Genomic DNA, 21,028 nt, shown 5'->3' on the forward strand with positions numbered 1-21,028 from the left:
CCCTATTGATTGATGAAAAGCCAGAGAGAGCAGAAAGAGAATAGAGCAGGTGCGCAGTTGCAGGTCAGACTGATGATATGAAGTAATATCTGTGCAAAGATCAAAAGAGAGGGTGGGGGGAGGGAATGGATGGGGGTTAGACAGAGGGGAGAGTGAGGGAGAAAGGGAACGGCTGGAGCCAGGGAGAGACTTGGAATCAGAGGTGGAGAAATACAAAGATATCAAGGGGGAAGAAAGATGACGCAAATGAACAGACACTGTTGAGAGGGAGACGTGAAATACCAAGGGATCAAAGAGAGATCAAAGATGGAGTAGAGTGCAGGTGAGACAGTGGGGCATCTAGTAGAGACAGACAAATAAAACAGCCAGAACAGTGGGGTCGATTGTTGCAGAGATCAGTGTGTTGCCACACTGATTAAACTGGTTTCTGCAATTTGTCTGAAGGCAGGTTGAGGGATGATGCAGTGAAGTGCAAAAATACCTTCAGCTCTCTCAAGATGACTGCAACTACAGATAGTCCCTAGTCTGTTTGTTGTATATGTACATACAGTGATTGCTCTTTTCATATTTAACAGTGGAAATGGTAGTGTTTTACCATACTGGGAGGTTGAATTTCATAATTTCTACTATGACGCCCTCCTATCCTGCTTCAGATTTAAAAAGGCGCAACTTCAAAGATGATTGCAAGTGCAAATTGTCCCTGCTCTGTTCCTGTATAAAGCCATGTACCTGTGTGCACGATCCTCTCTATCTTGATGCTTGAGTTGTCCAGTTCCTTGGCAAAGGCGTGGACGGCCTGAAGCAGGTCCTCGCACGTCTCTGGGTCAATGTAGGTCCTCCGTGTTGGGATCTTAACTGGAATGGTACAAACACACACAAACAAGCTCACAATGTAAGGTACAGTATACTTCTCAAGGAAATGGTGAAGCAAGACATTACAGTAAACACATGCCATAAAACTGGAGGGACAAGGACACAAGATTTATAGTGCACATGCTTGCCTGCACACAGACACACACACACACACACACACACACACACACACACACACACACAGGTCTCTGCACACACATCTAGAGTCCCAAGAACAAAAAGCCTGCAAGATGCTAAATTAAAAAGGAAAAATCCACCTTTGGATACTCTTACAATGTTATATATATATATACATATATATATGCATCTTTGCTTTATGGATATCTTTGACATATGCCTAAGACTTTTGCACAGTACTGTATATACAGTATATAATACCTTTATGATGGTCAATGCACTTTTATTTTGTGATGAAGTTTTGTAATTTACTTTTGGTGTACCCACTTTCCCTCAATCTCGTCTATTTATACTTCAGTTAGTGATTTCCTACGTTTCCCAAAATGACTTTCAACAACTTGCAGAGAACAAGTGCGAACTTGTTGCTTTCAATCAAAAGGTGTGGGCATATAAATATAGCTACCTAACCAAAAAGTTTGTGAACACTGGGGCATGTCTATGATGGACGCACCCCTTACTCAAAACTGACACCAAACCTGACATTTACCGTTATGAATTTTCTGCTATCAAACTCCATTCTAGCTGTGCTGGAAGTATCTAGCAGTGATGTTACATCATCTAGGCCGACATTTGGCCAGTTATCCATGTGAATAATAAAAATCCACCACCAGACAACTAAATGGAGCGAGAAAGGTAAAGTACATCGCCAATAGCTGGGTTTTTTTTTTCTTTGAACTACACTAAATGCTTCCATGCTCATATTTATGCGCTGTCTGGTTCTGCTCTGTTTTTGTTTGCTTTGACCTTGCGAACTCCAGAGACAGAGTGGAAACAAAGATCAAAGGCTCTGAGTGTTAAAGTCTGATTTGGGCTTCCTCCACAAGGCTTTAGTCAGATCACAAGGCTCTTCCGCAGGGCTTTTTGTCTTTTTGCTTGCTTCAAAATTCTACACAAATACACACACACGCCCGCACACACACGGCATAACAGACACTCAGACAGACACACACACACACACACACACACACACACACAGAATAGCACAGACAGACACGCACACACACAAACACAATATAATCTTCAGTCAGAAACTGGGACAGGACATAATAGACAGTAAAATGCTGAGGCAGAGAAGCCTTGGAGTGCCACAGTACTTGTAGTCGACTAACTGCTTTGTTGTTACTTTTAGAGTTTGGGTACTGGTACTGAAGCAGTGTGCCCCCCCCCCCCCCCCCCAAAAAAAAATGACAACTTAAAACCTCAGCAAAAAAAATCTCCCGAAATAATATGATGCAATCTCCTCTATCCACAGTCTGACATTTGATAAATAGCCCAGTAAGTATAAAGTGATGCATCACGGCTGCACTGCTTGTTAACACACAACAATAGGGCTAAGGACAAACAAGACAAGAAGCTAATACTTGCTGAATTAGTTCACCAAGAGAAAGTCTAAATTGAAATATAGATAAAAAATCCTATTTAATGTTGCCCTATCCAATATATAAAGGAAAAACTGAATGTCCATAGTAAAGACTGCTTGTGCCTTCTTGTATTTTGTTCTAATGGCCGCTGTGACACTAAATGAGACCTAAAGATTGCAAATTTCTGCTGACATTTTGAATTGGAAGCGAATTGACTGTACACCATAAAACAATAAGACAACCAGGACTATCAACGGGCCTCGTGTTTTTTAACAACTATCTATTGTATTTACTGATCCGTAACAACTAGCAAATAAACTAGCCAGCAGATAGCCAATAACCATTAACCAATGGAATGTAGTCCTCAATTATGTGACCTCTGACCCTTGTTGCTGCATGTTAAGGCTAATCTTCCAGGAAAAGACCCGGTCGTTTTCCAAAAAGCCGGGCGGAGGCCGACTCTGAAATGTGATTACAGCTCCGGATCGACCTGAGGGATCCTATACTGGCTGCCTCATAACGGCTTATTGATCTAACACACACACACACACACACACACACACACACACACACATGTACACGCAGACGTTTGCTTGTGTGTAGAAACGCACACACACTACTACTACTACTACTACTACTACTATGGACACACAGACACACACACACACAAATAAAGCCAAGAGTCCAATTACAAAGCAAATGAAAGCTTTTCTATTCAAGGCCAGGGTTGAGTGGAGGATCGAAGACTCTTTTCTGTGAAATAGGTTTTTCAAACACACCATTGTATTGTACCGTGTATTTAAAGCCAGCCATACATGCCCACATAAAAGCAGTCTCTCTCTCTCTCTCTCTCACACACACACACACTTCCTTGGCTTTATGGCCGATTTGTTTCAGGGTTAACTGTGTCACTGCCACGAGCGATTGAGGGGAAACTGAAGCACATTCATGCATCGTTGCATGAAAGGCAGAATCGCACTGGAGCAGAGAGTGAGCACATGCACAACTCCAAATATTTACACTCTAGACAAAGGCAGTGCCCCACTCTCACTTTATCATGCCTCACTATCATGCCCTGCTCTCCCCATTCATTTCCCCAGACACTCTCTCTCTCTCACACACACACACACACACACAAACACACACACACACACACACAGAGAATCAGACTATGGATGATATCTATAACTGGTCTATTAATGGAGATTGCAGTTGAGTCTTGATCCTCCCCACCCCCCTACTGCATGTTTCTAGGTCAGTCCAAAATTCTCTAACATAAAACTAATGGTCTGAGCAATGTCTGGTCTGATGAGGAGTCTCTCTCTCTCTCTCTCTCTCTCTCTCTCTGCCAACTCACCCCTTCACCCTCCATCTTCTTCCGCTCTCCCATTTCTGCATCACACACACTCACTCATTTACACATCCACTCCTTTTTTTCCCCTCCTTCGTCCAGTACTTCATTACTCACACACTCATTTATTCACTCGTTCTCTCCTTGCCCCGTCTCTTCCACATTAATATATGACCACAGAGTGTGTTTTAAGAGTCTGGCAGATGAACAGACGGGAGAAAAAAAAAAAGAAAGAAGAAGAAAAAAAAAAAATCAGGCTTCCATATCACTCACTAACTCACACACTCCCCAGTCCCACTAATGGCCCAGACAGGCCAGCAGCACCAGAACTACATGTTACACTGGATCCCCAGTGACGGAAGAGGAAGTGGACCCCAGTCTGTGTGAGTGTGTGTGTTCCTATGAGTGTGAGTGCGTATGTATCACAGAAAAAAAATAGAGTGTGTGTGTGTGTTTGAAAAAGAGACCAAAAATGTGTGTGTGTGTGTGTGTGTGTGTGTGTGTGTGTGTGTGTGTGTGTGTGTATTGCGTGCTTGTCAGCTGTTGGCATGTCTTTGTTTGGGCAGATTTAATTCCCAGCCGCATGGCTTCAGCTCATTATTCATCAGGCAGAGCGCTCCAAACCTCTCCAGAGGGCTCAGCATGCTGGGAGATTAAACAACGCACATGCGCGCACACACACACGCGCACACACGCACACACACACACACACTGAATTTACAAAAAGTGCACACACACACGCATAAGAATAGTCCAATAACACACACACACACACATCCACCGGGCAGCATTGGCACACTCACACAAACGGGAAGTAATATGTCAAACTACCTCCATTCTGTCACTGTCAGACAAAAGCCTATTGAGGGCTTTGTGAGCAGAGTTAAAAAAGAAGCATCTACAACCCTTTACAACATCATATATAACAACAACATTTAACATCGTCCCGTTTTGGGAGCAGAAGCACAGTCTCTGCTGCTAGCTGCCTTGTTGTGGAGCTTTTTACCTACAACCCCCCCCCCCTCGCTCTCTTCTTCTCCCCTCTCCCCTCCTCCCCTCTCCGCCTCTTTATCTCTCCCTCCTCCTGATTTCAATCTCTCTCCATCACATTCTGCCCCACACACCATCTAATGGAGTGTGTCAGTGCGCTCTGAGTTGGCTAAGCATGCACTCAGAATTAAGAATTAATGTGGCGGCGCTACTTAATGCCTCACAAGTAATCTCTAATGCACGTTCATATGTGTAGAGATACACATACCAATGCAACACACACACACACACACACACACACACATAGGGGGGACAATAAATTTAGTGACAGATTTCTCCTCCTGTCCTCTGAGAGTATGAACATAAATGCACACACCAAGACACATACACATACACACACACACACACACACATCTGGAATATGACGCTGTGTTGTTTCGCTGCTGTCACTTACATTGGAAGTAGAGTTCTTCATCTCCCTCTTGAGAGGCTTTGCTGTACCCGCATTGTCTACAAAGAGAAACAAAGACAGGCATCAGACAGTGTTTTATCCCTGTCTGCAGACACAAACAAATACAAGCATCAGACGCTGTTTATCTTCCACCATAATAGATTATATGGAATATGCAATAACTCTATGAGATGGGAAAGAGCAAAGAGAAAGTATTGATATTGGAGATGGAAAGGCATTCAGACAGACCCCTGATGCGATGGCGCTGATGAGCAACAGTGAGATCTGAGGCTGAATAAGTGGAAATCCTCCCTGATTTGACTCAGCGAGCCGTTCCATATAGACACACTGATAGGCATGGAATGGATACGCTATTCTTGTTTCAACCTGATGGACTATCTATGGAAGAGATGTGGGAATCACAAAAACGCACGCTCATGGGCAGATGTACGACTGTGCTTTATACACACACACACACACACACACACACACACCCATACAAATACACACACATAAAAGTACGTGCACACTCTTATCACTCATCCCTTGCCACCGCAGGGGGTCTAAAGCGGAGAGGGCTGTCTATGATCTGACTGCTGATGGCTTTCCGGCTTAGAGGAAAACTCAAAACTTGGCTCTTTACTCGCGCACACACAGACACACTGTAAGTGACAGATTAACAAGTGATGAACAGACATTCTGGCTGGCCGACACCGTGCTTACTGGGATTAGAGAGTGGGACGAAAAAACAAGAGGGATACAGCCAAGGAAGACGTCAAGAAAGTTAGTCAGGATGGTACAATCTACCCTCTTAGAGCTGTAGGCGGTTCAACTGAGGTTCTTCTAAGACCCAAAGGGAGCCAATACAATATTTGTATTTGTATTTTACTAGAACTATATAGTTCTTTTACCAGTGCCTTGGTCAGGGGCACTGACAGGAGTATTAACCCTAACATAGTTGGGGTCTTTGATGGTGGGAGGAAACGGGAGCACTCGGCACAGAAAGGACCTGGGACAGACCGGGGTCGAACCCAGGACCTTCTTGCTGTGAGGCAACAGTCCTAACCACTGAGCCACCATGCCATCCATATTTCCCTAAAGGGTTCTTTGAAGAACCTTCCAGATGTTGCCAGTTCATGGAAATGAAGGTTCATGGGGTTCCCCTGTGGTTGCAATCTGAAAAATCCCTAAAGGTTCCTCTACGCCCTTTAAGCTTTTATAGTGAGGGTTTAATGATTGGTTTAAAAGTAGGTAAGTAAGTGAGTAAATCTTTTTTTGTATATAGCATCTTTCAAAACCATAGCTACAAAGTGCTTCACAAAAAGAGAAAGATAAAAGGGAGCCGAATAAAAATAATAAGAGAGAGCGAGAGTAGAAAGAGTGTGTGTGTGTGCATGTATTTATATCTGCGTGTTAGTGAGAGACTGTTCAAGCAACGTATTAACAACTGAAAGGCAGAGACAGATATTCTGGCTGGTCAGCACCATGTTTACAAGGATTACAGACAAAACCAGACAGGGACAGTGGGACTGCTGGCCAAGGAGCTTCAACCGCAGAGTGGCGAAGGAAGAATTATGGAGAAATGACAGAGACGTGGACTGTCTGTGTGTGTGTGTGCATGTGTGTAAGAAAGAGAATCAGACTGTACACTCATTAGAGCCTGTTCAAAAGTGTGAGGTTGTCCGTTCACGTGTCTATAATCATGTGTATCCAGCGTGTGTGTGTGTGCACTTGTGTATTTGACTGTAATGTAATATCTGCTCAGAGAGCCGTGTGTTAATGCGCATGTCAGAACGCATCAGCACTTCGCGCACAACCGGCGCACTGCAGAGAGGGAGTTCACACAGAGCCCCGCAGATTCACATTGTGTGTTTAAAGTATGTGTGTGTGCGTGTGCGTGTGCGCCCACATGTGTGTCTGTGTGTGTGTGCTCGTGCTCACACTTTGTGTATGCATAGCTGAATGTGTTTGTACGTGCTTACGTGCCTTTGTGTACGTGTGTGCATGGTTATGTGCATGTGTGTGCGTATGTGTGTGTGTGCTTATGCTTGTGTGTATGTGCAGGCGCTCGTGCGTGTTTGTGTGGGGAGACATGATTGAGGGTGAGGCTGACACATCCCCAGTCTGTGTAGCAGCAGGGTCTGAGACAAGGTCAGGACCCTGTCTGTCAAAACACACCAGCAGACACATGCAGCACAGATCCTCAGGGCAAAGGGAGACCAGACAGGGGAGAGGAGACAAGGGAATTAATAGATAAGGGAGCAAGGCGGAAAGGGAGAAAAGGGACACGGGAAAGGAGGTAGAGGAGCAAGGGGATGAGGAAACAAGTGGGAAAGGAGGTAGAGAAGCAAGGGGATGAGGAAACAAGTGGGAAAGGAGGTAGAGGAGCAAGGGGAAAGGAGGTAGAGGAGCAAAGGGATGGGGAAACAATTGGGAAATGAGGTAGAGGAGCAAGGGAGATGAGGAAACACGTGGGAAAGGAGGTAGAGGAGCAAGGGGATGGGGAAACCAGTGGGAAAGGAGGTAGAGGGGCAGGGGGATGAGAAAACAAGTGGTAAAGGAGGTAGAGGAGCAAGGGGGTGATGAAAAGAGTGGGAAAGGAGGTAGAGAATCAAGGGGGTGATGAAAAGAGTGGGAAAGGAGGTAGAGGAGCAGGGGGATGAGGAAATAAGTGGGAAAGGAGGTAGAGGAGCAAGGGGGTGATGAAAAGAGTGGGAAAGGAGGTAGAGACTCAACGGGGTGATGAAAAGAGTGGGACAGGTAGAGGAGCAGGGGGATGAGGAAATAAGTGGGAAAGGAGGTAGAGGAGCAAGGGGAAATGATGTAGAGGAGTAAGGGGATGAGGAAACAAGTGGGAAAGGAGGTAGAGGACCAAGGGGATAAGGTAAGATGAGGCAAAGGAAGTAAGTGACCCAAGGGGGGACAAGGGGTAAGGGAGCAAAGCGGGAACATGGCAAGGGAGCAAGGGTGCAGCAGGGGAGAAATCATTGGGTAAAGATGTAAGGGAGTCAGAGAGAGAGAGAGAGAGGCAGAGGAAGGGACAAGAAAATAAGAGGTACAGCAGCTTAGAGGATGACGGGGCAAAAGGGTAGGAGAGGAAGGTGAATAGTTAAAGGGGCAGACCAGCACAGCCCATGCAGCACAGGGATAGGAGCAGGGGAGATGGCAAGGAAGGAAGGAGGTGAAGTGACAAGGATGTAGAGGATGCAGGGATGCAAAAAACTAAGGAGGCAAGGCAGTGAAGGGAGGGCACATTAACCCAGCGCATGCAAAATAGGAACAGGGGTAGGAGCAGGAGGCAAGAGGCAAGGGTCTGAGTCACAAAATATTTAGGGGGAGAGGAGGTATAGTGGTATGGGAGGGAGGAAGTGAGGGGGCAAGTGAGCGACAAAGCAAGGGAGAAAGGGAGTAAGGAAGAAAGGGAGTAATGGCTTGATTCCTTTTCCGTCACTTCTTTTGAAATGTCACGGATGTGAAAAAAAAAGAAATTGCAGATGCAAAGAAGTTCTTTTTTGGAAGGTGGCTTCTTACTGGGCATAAATTCAACAGTAATACAGTCTCTATCACATTTTTTAAGTTCATTTCATATCGTCGGAGACTTCAGAGCACAGTTCTGAGGATATAAATGGAATTGGGCCAAACGGCTTGACAAAAAGGAAAAAAAGGGGATTGGTTTTGGCTTATTATCTTTCCCTTGGTCTGAAGATGGGCAAGGGAAGAAAAGGAGCCCGAGTGGGTAGGAAGAGATGGCAGGACAACTGGGAGGAAATGAAAGGGAGCGGAGAGGAGAGGAGAAGAAAGGAAATAAAGAAGAGGGGGGTAAGGGGGCCAGGGAGGAGGGGACAGGGAGTGCAGACATGCCAGTGTACCTGGGCATCAGCTGTGTGAAGGGAGGAAGAGGAGAGAGAAGAGGAGGAGGAGGAGGAAGAGTGGAGAAGGAGGTCGAGAGCAGCACCACGCTAGCAGGAGTTACATTGGAGGAGCTCGAGCAGAAGCTGCTGGGAAAAAACAAGGAGGGGAGGGGGAGTGCCAGTGTCAATCCTTTCTCCTCATGGCTTCAAAAGATCTGTCAACATCTAATGTCATCTAATCAAGGGAATATGGTGGACACTGACAGTATTGCCTGATAGGGAGAATTCAGAAAACATGCTTGTTATTTCCTATATTTTGAAAATGTATTTTATTCAACATTCCTCAAAAAAAAGTTCCTTTTATGCTGTTGATTATGGAGGATTCTGTACAGAATTGAAATGTTGCAGAAAAATAAATAAATAAATTAAAATGTTTCACTAAAACTTCAGAAGAACCAGTTGGCTATGGCAAAATGTGAACCCCTCTCTTATAGGGATGTGCGCGATTAGTCGACTAGTCGTTTAAACGTTTCTACCCTCGCTAATCGGCACCAGAAATACTAGTCGGTTAAACTAATAATTAATAATGTACAACGCTGGTTAGCTGTTGCGTCTAAGATGTTACGGAGCCACCTGCCACTAGCCGGGGCTGCAGCCCCAGCAGGCGGTTACGCCTGGATGTAAAGGTGGAAAGTGGGACCGGACACACATGACATCTCGTAAAACCAGCACGGTTTGGCAGTATTTTGATCTAGAAAAGGAAAATAAGGTTGTAAACCTGTATCCCACCTAACGAAGATCTAGCCTACTTGTGTGGTGGTGCGGGAAGACGCGATGCTTTCCAAAAATATGTCGGCTTGCAAGTCACTATCTCTGTGTGCCTGCAACATCTGTGCCAGCTGAGAGAGTTTTTTCAGCTGCTGGACTTATTGTTAACAGACTGAGGTCTTGCGTTTCACCCAAACATGTTGACATGTTGATTTCGCTGAACAAAAATGTTTCGTCAGTCGAGTAAGTAGGCCTACCACATTGTGTGTGTGTGTGTGGGTGTGTGTGTGTGTGTGTGTGTACCTGCTGTTTGAAGCTGATTGCCAATGGCACGCCGTTGTTGAATAGCCTAATAATCTAATGTCACATCGATCATTAATGGTTTCAAATGGCTCTTAAATACATGCAATATTTTTTCGGACAACATTTTAACCTTATAGATTAAATTGTACTAATTTTTGACTGTTTTCTGAGTGTTTTCTTACTTTTAGACTAGTCGACTAGTCTGAATTAAAATTTTCGTTTAATCGACAGGGAAATTAGTCGTTAGGAACATCCCTACTCTCTTACTGAGGGCCGTACAGAATTTGACAAGGAAGAACGCAAATGCATGAAACCTCAGCCTCTGGCATCTCCATAACAAGTCTCTAAAAACAGTTTGAATTTGTGTTAATTTTCAAGTCCATTCTCACATGTGCAGCCCACTCGCTTGTGTTTTCAGGGGGAAGCTTTAAAGCACGGCATTTGAGAGAAGCCCTCTATTCACTGCCTACTCCCTCCTCTCCATAACTAAATTCTCCTCTAAAATAAAGTGTAGTTACGGAGATAATATGAGTAATAGGCGAGGGAGCAGGAATAGCATCCTAGCTGACATGTGAGGGCTGCTGAGGTGAAGTGAAGCCAAGAGGAAGTAGGCCAGTGGAGACTTATATATAGGGCACAACACGGGGAAAATGTCATCAAGCTTCTTTAACTTCCATTCATTAGAAGTTTTATGCATTAGTGTGCTAGCTTAAGTTTTCTATGATTCAAAACACTGTCACATTTGTATTCCCTCCATTGCCAAGAGCTGCTCCTTGAAAATCTGCCCATGCAGAGTGCAGGGCAGAGGGGTGATCGCTGCTGATTGGTACACAAGCCATGCTCCCCCTTGGGGCATATGAACAGTTTCATTCCAAAATGAGATATGCACCATTTGAAAATATTAACACTTACTCTGATGAAATGAAAGTAAAAGGACATTATGGTCTCTGGTTAAAGTTAGGAATCATTAGCATCGCTCTGCTTGCAAAAAAGTTGATAGAATCATCTGTGTTTTTGAATATGGATTGCATTTTGAATGGCAGCATGTTTCCAAAATGGACACAGCATTTTGGAATGAAAACTTTCATATCTAAAATGGAGGATGTCTGTGTCTCTAAGACATGAAAGCATTGATCTGTACCAGACACACAGCGAACTACGCTGCCTTGCTCAGGACCTTTTCTGTCAGCCTACTCATCTCTCCCTTCTCTCAATTTTTTTATTTCCCTTCCAATCCCTCGCTCTTGTCACTGTGTCGTCAAGAGTCAATGGCCCTATGAAATGACCCTCCGCTTCCATCCACACTCCTTCCTTTCTTCTTGCTCTCCTCTCCGTCTCCTGCTCCTGAGAACTTGTCACTAACTCACTTACCAGACACACACACACACACACACACACACACACACACTGGTGTGGCCAGTGGAGGATAAACAATCCCCGCGCTGACCAGTCAAGCCTGGGCTTCCTGGAGAATGTTGGGGCAATGCCCTGGAACTGTGGCTCTATCAAACTCTGTCAGGCACCGATGGACTCTGTGTCCGTGTGTGTGTGTGTGTGTATGTGTAGGTGTGTGTATGTGTGTGTGTGTGTGTGTGCATGTGTAGGTGTGGGTTCGGGGGGACAGAACAAGTACTCATCCCTTTTTTTGTGCCTTCAGTCCCCTTTTTCTCACTTTTCCTCCATTTTTATTCCCATGTATGTCTCATCACTGCGTATTGATCTGCATAATTGTGTATGTGTGTCCGTGTAATGTGCCTATGACTCTTAATAAGGACTTCAGCAGAGAGAGAGAGAGAAAGCGAGAGATAGAGAGAGAGAGAGAGAGCGAGCGTGCTACATGGAGAGAATACAATGATGAGGCTGAAGCACCACAGAAACCTTGGGGCAGAACCAATCCAGCGGACACGCACACAATTTACAGCTGCTTGATCTGACACAAACATTACATTCAAGTGACCTGATACATAATGTCAGATGTTTTGATGAAGTGGGTTTGAGGGCTGTGCAGAGCATCCATGTGCATGTCCACGAATGCGAGCGCACGCCTCTCTCCGAGGGCGGGCGTCCCTGTCCGTGCCTTCATCTGGCTCTAGTGGGATTCATTTACATGAGCCTGTGTGAGTGTAATTGAGGCCCTGTGGCCATAGCTAGAGGCTGGGCATCTATTTGCAAACATGAGAGCATGGTAATTGAGGCATCAAGCCGTCCTCTTTTTGTCTCTATGCAAAGCATGAAGAGCAAGTTAATGGTCCAGCAGTGACGAACAATGGAGACCACTCGCAATGAATGCAATGATGGAAATAAAAGAGGCGAAGATAAGCGTTATTATTCAATACCGGGCCGTTAGCAGGGGGATGATCCTGCCATCCCTGAAAGCAGGAAGGCATTTGAATATGTGCGTGTGTGTACTGTGAGTGTAAGCAAATGTTTGCACACACTTTGGCGCTGGTGCCTTCGCATGACCATGGCTGTGTGAGTGTGTGTGTGTATCTCTAAACGTGCAACCGTTGTGAGAGTTTGACAGACAGCACCAGTTTGTATTGTGCTGGTGTGAGTGAATGGAGGCCATTTCTACACCCGGCTGGCTCCATCTGCTCCATTCTTTATCTATCTATTCGTCTTAGATTAAGGTGGTCTCTATATCAAACCCCCCCCCTCCCCTCTCCATACAGGTAGATGTCCCTCTGAATAGACCTGCCTTACCTTATCAGACTGACAGGTGGAGCTGGCGTAGGGGGGTGTGTGTGTGTGTGTGTGTGTGTGTGTGTGTCAGCGGAGGAGAGTGATAGCAAGAGAGAGAGAAAGAAAGAGAGATGGCATGCAAACTATACAAAGAAATGCACGCACAATGCATCTGAAAATCTCCCTGGATAGATATGAATTGAGAGCCAGCCAAATGAAATGCAAACATACAATTGTGTTTCGGGCCGTGTGTGTGTGTGTGTGTGTGTGTAATTGTGTGTGACTGCGTAGGAGGCGATATGCATGCTCCCCCAACCCATGTGCTTGTATGTGTGATGGACTGTACAGTATGAGTTGTGGGTGTGGGGCGTGAGCGTTGAGTGTGTGTGATTTCGTGTCTGCATGTGTGTGTGTGTGTGTGTGTGTGTGTGTGTTTGTGTGGGCGTGTGTGAGGTGAGCTGGCAGAATATAGAATTGGACTGGAGTCAAAGAGCAAAGTGGTTGGAACGGCAAACAGAAAAGCACTCTCCCCCCTTTATCTGCTCAGCTGAATAAAACATGCGGTATATATGGCATGATATAGCCGATGCGATAAAACTCCCTTGAGATGACACACAACAGCAGAATTGAGTTGAAACAAGACATACTACAGCACAATGGGTGGTTGCTTGATTGATTGTTTGTTTCGTGGGCTTTGAGTTTTAGTTTAGTAGCGTCATGTATTTCAAAGGCATCGATTTACAAGATAACTTTTCATAAAGGCCCTGACTGCTTATCACGCAGAACCAAGAAAAACAGGAATCTTGCATCACTTTAATGTTATAGGGTTGTAAACTGAAACCATCCTTATATACGGTCCGTAAAACCATGCAATTGAAAAGTGTATTGCGCTTGTATAACCATAATTCAATGTTTCTATGTGTTAATTCTACTACTACTAGATGTTTTGGTGGGTGTATATTGGGTTGGGGCATGTTTGGGTATATGTTTCTACGTTTGTGTGTGTGCAGTATGCATTTTCTATGTTTTTTATGCTTCACCTGAATTTCCCCTTTAGGGACAATGAAGGTTTATCGAATTTAATTGAATGTTGGGATATTCATAAAGATTAGGGGCCATATTTACTATTCATGCATTGTTGTTTTAACCTTAAAAATGGCATCAAAGAGTGTACAAGGCTGAATATTTGGGCTTACAGTAGGTTTGCTGCAGGACGTCCCTTTATATGAGAAATAAAGAAATAAAGCTTCTACTCCCTGCCACCCCAAACCACACTCATTTAAAAGCATCTTGTTCAGAGAAAAAAAAAAAAAAACAACAAAAAAAAAACCTCTGGCATTGTCTATTTCCTAAATAAGACCGCAAGCAGTGTGCTGAAAAATATGGGCACATTCCTCTCCCCAATCTTTCCTATTTCATCTTTAGGTCGTAAGTATTAGTAAAATAATGAAGGAGGACGAACTGTCCACTTATTTCAAAAAATAAAAGAAACAAAAAGAGAGTTTTTGACCCTGTATAAGTGGTGTGGAGAACTAATGGTCCGGGTAAAACCATCATTGTGCTCCTATGGGGTCAGCCGCTATGCACCAAACTGCTTCACTGCTTTATCTCTCTCTCTCCTCTCTTCACTGCCTGTCTCCACTGTTCTATGTGAAAAACTAATTAGATAGCAAAGGACTGTGGACTGCCCACTCTCCTTTAAAAAAAAAAAAAAGGATTAAAAAAAAAAGGTTTTGACCCAGCCGATGTTTTCCCCCTCGAATCAGACAGCTCCATTATCGAGCTCCCTTCTTAATGTTGCACGTTAAAACATGTTGAGTGTAGCAGGCTGATCACGCGCTTTCAGCCATTCTCTCATTGTCACTCTACTGTACATGCCTTTCATAGAGGGAGCGCATCCAATCATTGGATTACTGTAATCTGGATTATTATGGAGTAGCGTGTGACAGTTTGACTGGGTGTGTGATTGAGTTTATGATTGAGTGTGTGTGTGTGTGAGCATTTGTGTAACATGCTTAAAAGAGGGCGTTAGGATGACAGAATGATAGAATGGAGCCATAGGGAGTGTATAGGATGGAAGTTGTGTGTGTGTGTGTGTGTGTGTGTGTGTGTGTGTGTGTATACCTCCTCCAGATGAGCAGGCCTACTCCCATGGAGAGCAGCATGATGAGAGCGGCCACAGACACGACGATGATGATCACCACTGGACTCTGCTCGCTGGACGCCAGCGCCACTGGAAGTGACAGAACACACCCTGGTGTTTGTTAATGCAATTACACACACACACACACACACACACACACACACAAACACACGAGTGCAAACAAAGTATCCGCACAAACCTTAACTGTGGACACAACCAGTATTAGTCAGGGGAAGAACTGCAAATGGCAAAAATGAACACACACTCTCACGGTGTGTAAAGTACATGAACTTGTACACACACAATGTATTGTAACAACACACAGGCATGCATGTATATTCAACTATATTAAAGTAGGAGATACAGGGATGAGAGGAAATAATGTGGTGGGGGCCTTGAAGTGATGTTGAACTTTAAGGCGCTCCAGTAGAGACGATATTAAATGGTATTAAACAATTTAATAAAATTAAAAGTGTAACGCCAAAATTCGGACGGAAGAACTTTGGTGTTACACTTGTTCAAACTGAAAGGTTTAAGAAACATAAAGAAAGCGATTCACTTAAAAACATTTCAGCAGAATTAAAATTTTTTTGTAATATATTGTCAGAATCTGCTTTGTTTGCATTTGTTTATGTGCTAGAAGTGTGATTTTCAAACCTGTGTCCCATATAATGTCGAGAGTGAAAAAAACATAATTCTCTAATCGCCTCTACTGGAGCAAAAGATAACAGAGAATCGCCGATTTTGGGGTTATATCATGTCCAGGAAGCTACACAACCCAAGGTGCTACCAAAGTTCAACATCACAAGACAAGTGGGCTTGTGACTTGATGTTTGCTGGGTCAAATCCCTAAGCCAGTTGGGAAAATGCGAATAATTAAAACTTTCCCCAGCCTAAAAAAAACATGATATTGTCCAGGTTCCCCATTGGCTCTAGTGGAGCTGCTCACAGTAGGAGACTGTGGCTGCACAGGGCAGCTCTCAGGTGTGTGTTACTGTATGAACAATGTCAAGCAGGTCAGTGCCGAAAAGAGTTTGCATGCTCAGCAAACCCCTTTCCTGGATAAATAAAAAGGTAAAAAAAAAAAAAAAAAGAGCAAAAACACTGGATTCATGAGAAATGCAAACACAATGTTATGCATGTGAACCCAAACACACATGACACACATGACACACACACACAGTCACAAACAAGACTCCGAGGTGGCACAGGGGACGCAGTATCAACTTGCACAAAGAGGAACCATTTCACAGCTTACTGGAAAAATCCTGAAGCTTCACACATACTCTCAGACACAGACACGTCTCTCTCTCTCTCTCTCTGTCTCTCTCTATCTCTCTCGCTCTAGCAGCATGCCTCTTTGTGTGGGCTGGCCAGGCGCCTACACAAACCCCTATCCCAAGCTGCCTGGCGGCGCTGGGAGAGAAGGAGCGAAGAGAGAGGAGAGAAAGTGAGGAGGAGAAGGAGGAGGAGGCGTAAAACGGCTACTCACACTCGCCAAGTGTCTGCAGCTCCAGGGGGGCGCTGTACGCCCCGTAGTCGATGGGCGACGGAGAGGAAGAGGAGGAGGAAGACGAGGAAGATGATGAAGAGGAGGAGGAAGAGGAAGACGAGGAAGACGAGGAGGAGGAGGAGAGAGGGGGGGAGGACAGGGATGAGGAGGGGGCTGGGGTGGAGAAGGGGCGGATGAGGAAGACATATGTGGTGCCAGCTTTGAGGTTGTTGACACTGATCCGGGTGGCGGCAGTCTTCACAGTAGAATAACTCTGATCCTTTTGCTCCTGTGGAGAGAGAGAGGGAAGGGGGAGAGAGAGAGAGGAGAGAGAGAGGAGAGAGAGAGAGAGAGAGAGAGAGAGAGAGAGAGAGAGAGAGAGAGAGAGAGAGAGAGAGAGAGAGAGAGAGAGAGAGACAGAAATAGGAGGAGTGAGACGTGTAGGTGGAATGCATTTGTGAGATGCTCCGTTTATTCCGAGGCACAGTTTGTAATGCTGGGAAAGTGCGAGACAGTTCTGTATTCAAATCAAGTGCTTTGGTAATGTTTACATGCATTGAGAGAGCAGATGAAAAGTTTAGAAAGTTTTATGGAGTCAGACATTTTGCCAAAGGTTGAGGAGAAATGATGTCGGACCTCTTTTAATGTATGTTCAATGGAAAAGTCGTCTGCATATTGAAAACGCCCTCCGGAGAAAAAAAGCAAAACTTACAAACTTTATACAAGCCTGAAGGAAAACCCCAAGAGGCTCTATGGCAATAATTACATGAATCTATTCATAAGAAAAGTCTTTAAATAAATTGTAAATAAAAAATAAAAAAAATCATGCCGTTCAGGTCTGTTTTGCTCTGTGAGAATAAGTCACACCAAACGCAGGTGGGTACAATGGGGGCAGCAGATAGGTGACACACATTACCATAATTACTCTGTTTGCTCCCAGATATGTTTGTTTTTCTCTCCCCAACGCAATCCGTTTCACATCTCTGCCTTGTTTCAACAAATGCTCCTCATATCTATGCGTGTCACGCCTTCGCATGTCAATAACACCACTCCAAAAGATTGCCATGTTTGTTTCGAATGCCACGATTCTCCAGCCGAGCATGTCAAACTGATTCAGTAGTAAATCTGACTTATGTGCCAGCGTAGTGCAACATAGAAAAAGAGGTCACCATTGGAAAGCTCTGTAAAAGTGATCGAGTGTGTGCGTGTGTGCATGAGTGTGTGCACACCCCTGCTTGCATGTGGTAATGAGGATTTGGAGCAGCATGCGTGGATCTTTAATGCTCTCTCACACATTTGCATGAATAACATCGCATGGAGAGGGAACAAAGAGAATAGAGGAAGGGTCAGAGGGAGTGGGTGAAACTCACACAGAGAGAGAGAGAGAGAGAGAGAGAGAGAGAGAGAGAGAGAGAGAGAGAGAGAGAGAGAGAGAGAGAGAGAGAGAGAGAGAGAGAGAGAGAGAAATAGGGAGCGAGAGAGATTGACAGAGAGAGAGAGTGGCAGCTGTAATGAGTGGCTCCTGTGGAGAGAGCAAATATGTGACAGAGAGGAGAGCAGGGAGATGAAGGAGAGAGGGGATGGAGAGGAAGGAAGGAAGGAAGGAGGGAAACATGGAGTGCTCAGAAAGGGGGAGGACAGGTTAGAGGGTGGGAAACAAGATATTCAGAACTAAGAGAGAGCGGTGGGGGGAGGGGGAGGAGTGAGAGGAGTCACACTTTCTAATAACCATTACTAATAAATGGTGAATTAATTGTAATTTCATTGTATTCATTTAACCACTTAATGTTACTTACTAATTGATGATTAGCTAATTTCCTATGCCATGGTATATTAAATAATCAGTCTTTGTATTGTATTGCATCATAACTTTTAAGAAATTAAATAAACAATTTTCGACGTTCTTCATTAACAATTTGCTAGTTATTTGTTATTATCCAGGTTAAACACTTTTAACTCCTTAAGTATTCATAAATATTTAACAAGTTATTTGTAAAATTTAAATAAGCATTATGTACTAATATATTATTATTGTGCTATTATAAAGCTGCAACTGAATGAAAAACAGCAACACGACTGATCAATGCTATGTATCACACTTTACGATTTGTTGATGCTCATTTCAACATTTTTCCTCTCTCCCTCTCATTTTTACTCTCCATCCATGCCTTACGCTCTCCCCATTCATCTTCTTCCCTCATTCTGCTTTTCTACTGTATCTCCCTCATCCTTCATTCATTTGTCTCTGCTGCATTGCTCTTGGAAGCATCTTTCCTCCCACTCATCTTCCCTTCATCTGTCCCTTACACTCTCTCTCTCTAACCTTTCCTCTCCCTCAGTCTTTCTACTGGCATCTCCCACTCTCAACATGCTCTTTACCTGCCTTTGTCTCTTCTTTTTTCTCTTATTGCTCCGTCATTCCCTTCATTCCCCTGCCCATCCTTCCTCTATCATCTTTACTTCTTTTCCTAAAGACGGAGCACGGCAGTAGGGAGGGAAGTAAGCAGGGCTTTCTTAAATATGGTGAGGCATAGAGAAGAGAAGGAGGTGTGAAAATGAGTGAGAGTGTGACAGAGCCAAAGAGAAAGACCTGGCATTGCCAGAAAATGCAGCGTATGAAAATGGAGAAGTGTGAGCATGACAGCTGCGGTTTACGTGCATGACAGATTTACTGTGAGGAGTATGAATGTTGACGGGGTGGCCAGAATCCGAATAAGTGCCATGTTAAATGAGTGTGATTGGGCGGATGAAATTACAGCGGTTATCCAAGACGGCAAAAGAAAATGTGGCAGAAGTGGAAAGCAACTTGGACTGAGGTTTTCACATTCAATCATCGCATTGTGATGTGGCAAGTTTGTCCCTTCAAATTACCAATAAAATACCTGATTTTTCTATGATATTTTCAGCATTATTTGATCAAAACAAATTTTCAATCATAAGGGAGAAATCTGTCAACTGTTACCAATTGAAAAACCCGCTATAAAACAGTCATGGTTGGCTGCAAAAGCCACATAACCATAATCACATGATGTCACTTCCCTCAGTTGCCGATATTTTGAAGACTTTGTGGCAAGTTTCGGTGTCTGTGCTCTAAACTGACCAAGCGGCCAAACTCCCAAAAACTTGCCGTATTCCTTTAATGTTTTAGAGCCTGGGTTCTCACACCTGTTCAGGACACAAATGAGTAATTTAGTGTCACCCAGTTTTGTGGACCCAGGCTCACTGTAACGTACGAGTACACTTGTCACATGTGGAGACAAAATGGGAACAGGCCTGTAACCCATTTTGGGTCATGTAGTTAAATTTAGTTTAAGTCTTGATGAGTGGCTTCGATAGCAGAAAAGCAAAACTCAACTAAGAGCAATAATGCAGACAGATGATTTATATATACAGTATATATATATGTGTGTGTGTGTGTGTGTAACTATGAGTTTACCTTCTCATAATATTTGACCTCATATTCGGTGCGGCTGCTGTTGGGGTAGGAAGGCTGCCTCCACACCAAGGTTATGCTCTTCTGCTCGATCTTCTCCGCTCGCAGCTCACTGACCAGAGAGGGCGCTATAAAGGGGGAGAGAGAGAGAGAGAGAGAGAGAGAGAGAGAGAGAGAGAGAGAGAGAGAGAGAGAGAGAGAGAGAGAGAGAGAGAGAGAGAGAGAGAGAGAGAGAGAGAGAGAGGTGAGCTTGGGAATTCCAATACCATTCAGTGAAAATAAAGCAGCTCCAGGATTTCTCTCGAGGACATCATCAACATTACCTGCTCTCCTGTATTTATAGCTATGGGAAAGTCTTGTTCACGTTCACAAAGCTTGACTCTGTGTGTGCCAAGGTCACAGGAGGAATATAGTGAATTCTCTTATAGGGTGGACTTTTCCTTTCATTGAAACCAGGCATTGATATACATCTATACACACTGTAGTCTCAGGTCTGAGCTGAAAGAGTGAGTTAGAGGGAGCAAAGTTGGAGTGTGGGCATGAAAGGACAGATAAAGAGCACAACAAGGATGCGAGGAGAGAAGAGGAGGAGAGAAAGAGAGGGAGAGAAAGAGTGGATGAAAAAAAAAGAGAGGATCAGTGGTAGAGAAGAGAGAGAGGGGGAACGGATGAATTATTGAAGCAGAGATGTGTCAGAGAGACAACTTCATCTCACTCATCAAAGTTCCACGATCCTGCATGGTCCGAAAAAGCTGTGTGTGTGTGTGTGTGTGTGTGCGTGTGTGTGTGTGTGTGTGTGTGTGGGTGGGGGGGGTGGCATTGAACAAGGCCTGGGTCGGTACAGTCGGACTGACAACAGATCAATACAGATATGGATTGACTGACAAGTCTGTATCGACAGGAGACTAAAGGATGGAGACGCCGTTAATCTGGACTCTCTGCCTCTCTCTCTCTCTGCCTCTCTCTCCCTTCCTCTCTCTCTCTTTCCAACTGACCGCACTCATAACTTCTTCTGACTCAATCCATGCGGGCTGCAGTGAAATTTGAGCAGACAGATATTTCATCTCCGATCGATCACAATGGGATATGAAAATGGAGATGAAATATCCATACAGAGCAGCGCTTTCAAAAATTCGGAAATGAGCTTCAATGG

At 44.4% G+C, this 21,028-nt stretch overlaps 1 protein-coding gene across 1 annotated transcript in view; it reads right to left on the reverse strand.

Moving 5' to 3' along the window:
• Positions 1-21,028, reverse strand: part of LOC139666642 (ephrin type-A receptor 7-like) — a 75,431-nt gene that overhangs the window by 11,746 nt on the left and 42,657 nt on the right. Inside the window, exons 4-9 of the mRNA XM_071545934.1 lie at positions 19,879-20,003; positions 16,443-16,731; positions 14,932-15,040; positions 9,073-9,198; positions 5,207-5,262; positions 730-855 (exon numbers count right to left, since the gene is read on the reverse strand). Of these exons, the coding sequence (XP_071402035.1) occupies positions 730-855; positions 5,207-5,262; positions 9,073-9,198; positions 14,932-15,040; positions 16,443-16,731; positions 19,879-20,003 (831 nt within the window). The remainder of the gene's footprint in view (positions 1-729; positions 856-5,206; positions 5,263-9,072; positions 9,199-14,931; positions 15,041-16,442; positions 16,732-19,878; positions 20,004-21,028) is intronic.

The sequence above is a fragment of the Centroberyx affinis genome, unplaced genomic scaffold, assembly GCF_046629955.1.
Source record: "Centroberyx affinis isolate AG114_WGS23_722 - 3 ecotype Tasmania unplaced genomic scaffold, CSIRO-AGI_Caff_v1 ptg000261l_1, whole genome shotgun sequence".
Taxonomy (NCBI): Eukaryota; Metazoa; Chordata; class Actinopteri; order Beryciformes; family Berycidae; genus Centroberyx; species Centroberyx affinis.